The sequence below is a fragment of the Gracilinanus agilis genome, chromosome 5, assembly GCF_016433145.1.
Source record: "Gracilinanus agilis isolate LMUSP501 chromosome 5, AgileGrace, whole genome shotgun sequence".
NCBI lineage: Eukaryota > Metazoa > Chordata > Mammalia > Didelphimorphia > Didelphidae > Gracilinanus > Gracilinanus agilis.
The window spans coordinates 286,856,219-286,859,819 of record NC_058134.1 but is presented as its reverse complement, the minus strand read 5'-3'; the positions used below and the strand labels follow the sequence as shown (position 1 = coordinate 286,859,819).

Here is a 3,601-nt window from a genome sequence, read left to right as displayed (position 1 = left end):
CTCTCTCTCTCTCTCTCTCTCTCTCTCTCTCTCTCTCTCTCGCCTGTCTTCATGTCGTGGATTGATGAACGCGAATCGCGTGTAAGCGCCGCCACCGCCGGGAGTCTGAGGAATTCGCCTGGGCTGTTAAAGGAAAGAGCGAAGTGAGAGAGAGCGAGAGCTCTACCTACCGACAGTAAGGAGAGACGCCGGCAGCAGTCAGCCAGCCTAGCTCGTCGCCTTGCTCGCCCCCTTAGCCTATGGAGCTGCCCTGAACTAGGGCAGAGGCAGACAGAGACAGGCACCCAGGCGCGCCCCCAATCCGTCCCTAACCCCTAGCCCAGCCTAGCTCAGCCCAGGGGAGCCAGTAAGCCTGGGGTTTGCATCTGGGGGGGCAGTGTTTCGGGGTCTCGGGCGTGGGGGTGTCAGGAGCCATAGGAGAGGGGGCCGTGGGGTTTTCATGCTCCCAGCATGAGCTCCTACTTTGTCAACCCCCTGTTCTCCAAATACAAAGGCGGTGAGTCCTTGGAACCGGCGTATTACGACTGCCGGTTCCCTCAAAGTGTGGGTAGGAGCCATGCCTTAGTATACGGCCCGGGCAGCACGGCGCCCAGCTTCCAGCACGCCTCGCACCACGTCCAAGACTTCTTCCACCACGGGACTTCAAGCATCTCCAACTCCGGTTACCAGCAGAACCCGTGTTCCCTCAGCTGCCACGGAGACGCCTCCAAATTCTATGGCTACGAGGCGCTCCCCAGACAGCCCCTTTATGGGGCTCAGCAAGAGGCGAGCGTCGTGCAATATCCCGACTGTAAATCCTCCGCCAACAGTAACAGTAACGAAGGACAAGGGCACCTAAATCAAAACTCGTCTCCCAGTCTCATGTTTCCATGGATGAGACCCCACGGTGAGAAGTCTTTTCTCTTCCCCTCTCTGTCCCTCTCTCTGTCTATCTCTGTCTCTTTCTGGGTCTTCCCCCTCTCACCCCCCCCCCCACTTTCTTTTTGTTCGCATTCCTTTTTTCTCCCGGTTTTGGGTCTTCCTCTAAACCCTTTTCCCTCCCCCCCCACTCCGCCCCATTTGTTTGGGTGGGTATTCGTTGTTTCTCTTTGGGCCTGAGAGCAGAGGGGGTTTGCCTGGGAGGGTTTGGGGAAGGATAGAAAGGGGAGGAGTGGGGGAGGTGGTGTCTGGGTGAAAAGGGTTAAAAAAAATCCCTCCCCCTACCAATCTATAAAATAAAAGTTGGTTTTAGGGCAAAGTGTAAAGGGACTGAGCTCCCAGGAGGTTATTAGCATTCAGAAGCCCTAGCTCTCTAAACCGCTTAGGGCCCAACTCAGGACCGGAGAGACAGGGGGACCCACAGTGTTGTCTGGGGAAGGAGGTAAAGAGAAGTATCCTTCCAACACCGCCCCCGCCCCCAGCCATCCCAGAAGAGCAAAGGAGATCCCAATGGTCAGGATTTGGACTTACTGAGTTCCCCTTCTCCCCCTCTCAAAAGGGTCTACAAAAGCGACTTCTCCTAACTTTGCTCAACTTAATGCAATAGGCAGAAAAAGAAGGGAGAAAGGGGTGTCCACATACAAATTCCACCTTCAGGGCATGTCTCCATCTCACTAAATACACAAGCAGGGAATCTGTGCAGCTCCTAGTTCCCTGTATTTGTTCCGTCACCCACCCGCAATGGTGAGGAGCACTGTATTCTCCTTCCGACAAGAAATAGCTGTAGAATGACCCTCAAAGTTATCTCAAGATTTTAGTTCTAAACAGGGTGGGTCTCATTATCCCATTTCGAAGCAAAGGGGGAAAAGAGAGATAGAAAAGTTATTGACAGGCAGAGCCTGTGACTGATCTGCTGGTCTCTAGTTAGCAATAATTTCAAGCCATAATACATTTTAGTAGATCAATTATTTTTCTTATTGGAAAAGCATTAGGGAGAGAGAGGAAGAAGGTAGAGAGAGTGATACACAAACCTTGCCATTCCCCTCTCACTTCCCCTTTTTAGCCCTCTGGCTTCCTTTCTTTTGGGGATGATTATCTCCCCAGTCCTCCCCTCCAAAAGCTAACATAGAACAAACAACAAAGCTTCAAGGGAGAGAGCTTGGAGGTAGTAGTGGTGGTGGAGAGAAACTTGCCCCGTCTCCCTTTCTCCTAAAAGCCCCAGTTATCATATACTCGGTGCCCCCTGGCCCTACTCCCCACCTCCGTCTCCGCCTTCCAAGTAAAAGGGAAGTCAAACCAAACGAGACCAAAACAAAACAAAACAAAACCCCAAACTTCCCTTTTTCCTAGCAGCTTTTTTCCCCATTTCCTTTTCAAGTAGAGGGAAAGCAGCTGAGAGGATAAGAGGGGGAACCTTTTGAAAGCAAGGGAGACACCCATCCCCCCTCCCTCCCGACTCCTAGAATAACAGGTTTGGGGTTTTGTTCTGTTCAGCTCCCGGGCGGCGCAGCGGACGACAAACTTACAGCCGGTATCAGACCTTGGAACTAGAAAAGGAGTTTCTCTTTAATCCATATTTGACACGAAAGCGACGGATTGAGGTCTCTCACGCTCTGGGACTGACTGAAAGGCAAGTGAAGATTTGGTTCCAGAACCGTAGGATGAAGTGGAAAAAGGAGAACAACAAGGATAAACTTCCTGGAGCCCGAGATGAGGAGAAAACAGAAGAAGAAGGGAACGAGGAAGAGGAGAAAGAAGAGGAAGAAAAAGAGGAGAACAAGGACTGAAAGGGGGGAAAGATTTTTTTTTTCTTTTAGCAACTCCCTTGAAGTTTCGTTTTATGGTAGAGGATAAATTGAGAAGTTTACGACTGTCATTCGCTTTTATAGAGAATAGAATGAGACTCACAACTGTAACTACCTGTCAAATACTTGTAACTCTGGTTTTACGATCATTGGACTTCCCCCTAGCTTTATATTTTTGGGGGCTGGGGAGGGGAGATGAGGGTGCTGGGATGGTGCTGGGTGGAGGCGGGAGAAGGAATCTAGACACATAGAAAAGTTTTGGCTCATGCCTCAACAAGCTCCCCACCACCCCTACAAACACACACACACATATAACTAACACACACACACACACACACACACACACACACACACACACACACACGCTCCTCCAGCCTCTCTCTTCCCCTAGTATTTCAGATCTGTTCCTCTCCTTCTCTGCTCTCCCTTTGGATATAAACTGCAGTCCCACCTCACTGCCTTTTTGGTATTTATTTTTATTGGGGAGTCCTCCCCCCACCAGGCTCTGAAAGAGCTAAGGGAAGAGAAGGAGAGGGGGTTCCTTGCTTTTTCTTCTGTGCTGTGGTTATATTATTAGACCCCCACCCCCAATTCATTGTTCCTTTTGAGGGAGGGGAAGGGTCTCTACTTAGAATGACTCCCTTGGCTTTTCCTGGAACCTTAGGGAGACCTGACTTTCTGCTGCCCCACACCCCTAGGAAGCAGAGATCATTATGTAGCCTCCCTCTACAGAGTTCCTTCCAGTCAGGCCACGGTCAGTCTCCCAGCCAGTGCTCTGTGGTTTATGTTGTCCAAAGAGGCAGCAGCTCTGTGTCCAGCTTCCCCCAGCCCCTATATGTGTTAGCTCTCTGAAGTAATAATAATAATAATGATGATAA

The 3,601-nt window shown here is 50.5% G+C and overlaps 1 protein-coding gene across 1 annotated transcript; it reads left to right on the top strand.

Annotated features, from left to right (window-relative positions):
• The first annotated feature begins 450 nt into the window (after positions 1–450).
• On the top strand, positions 451–2,844 carry HOXC8 (homeobox C8). The gene is made up of 2 exons (XM_044677259.1): positions 451–886; positions 2,413–2,844. The coding sequence occupies exons 1-2, from the start codon at positions 451–453 to the stop codon at positions 2,703–2,705; spliced, it is 729 nt and encodes a 242-aa protein (XP_044533194.1). The 3' UTR covers positions 2,706–2,844.
• Positions 2,845–3,601: the final 757 nt, after the last annotated feature.

Excerpts from the sequence above, each read along its gene's own strand:
- HOXC8 (XM_044677259.1), top strand. The coding sequence starts at position 451 with ATGAGCTCCTACTTTGTCAACCCCCTGTTCTCCAAATACAAAGGCGGT. Across the intron at positions 887-2,412 it reads TCCATGGATGAGACCCCACG|CTCCCGGGCGGCGCAGCGGA; the intron begins GTGAGAAGTCTT and ends TGTTCTGTTCAG.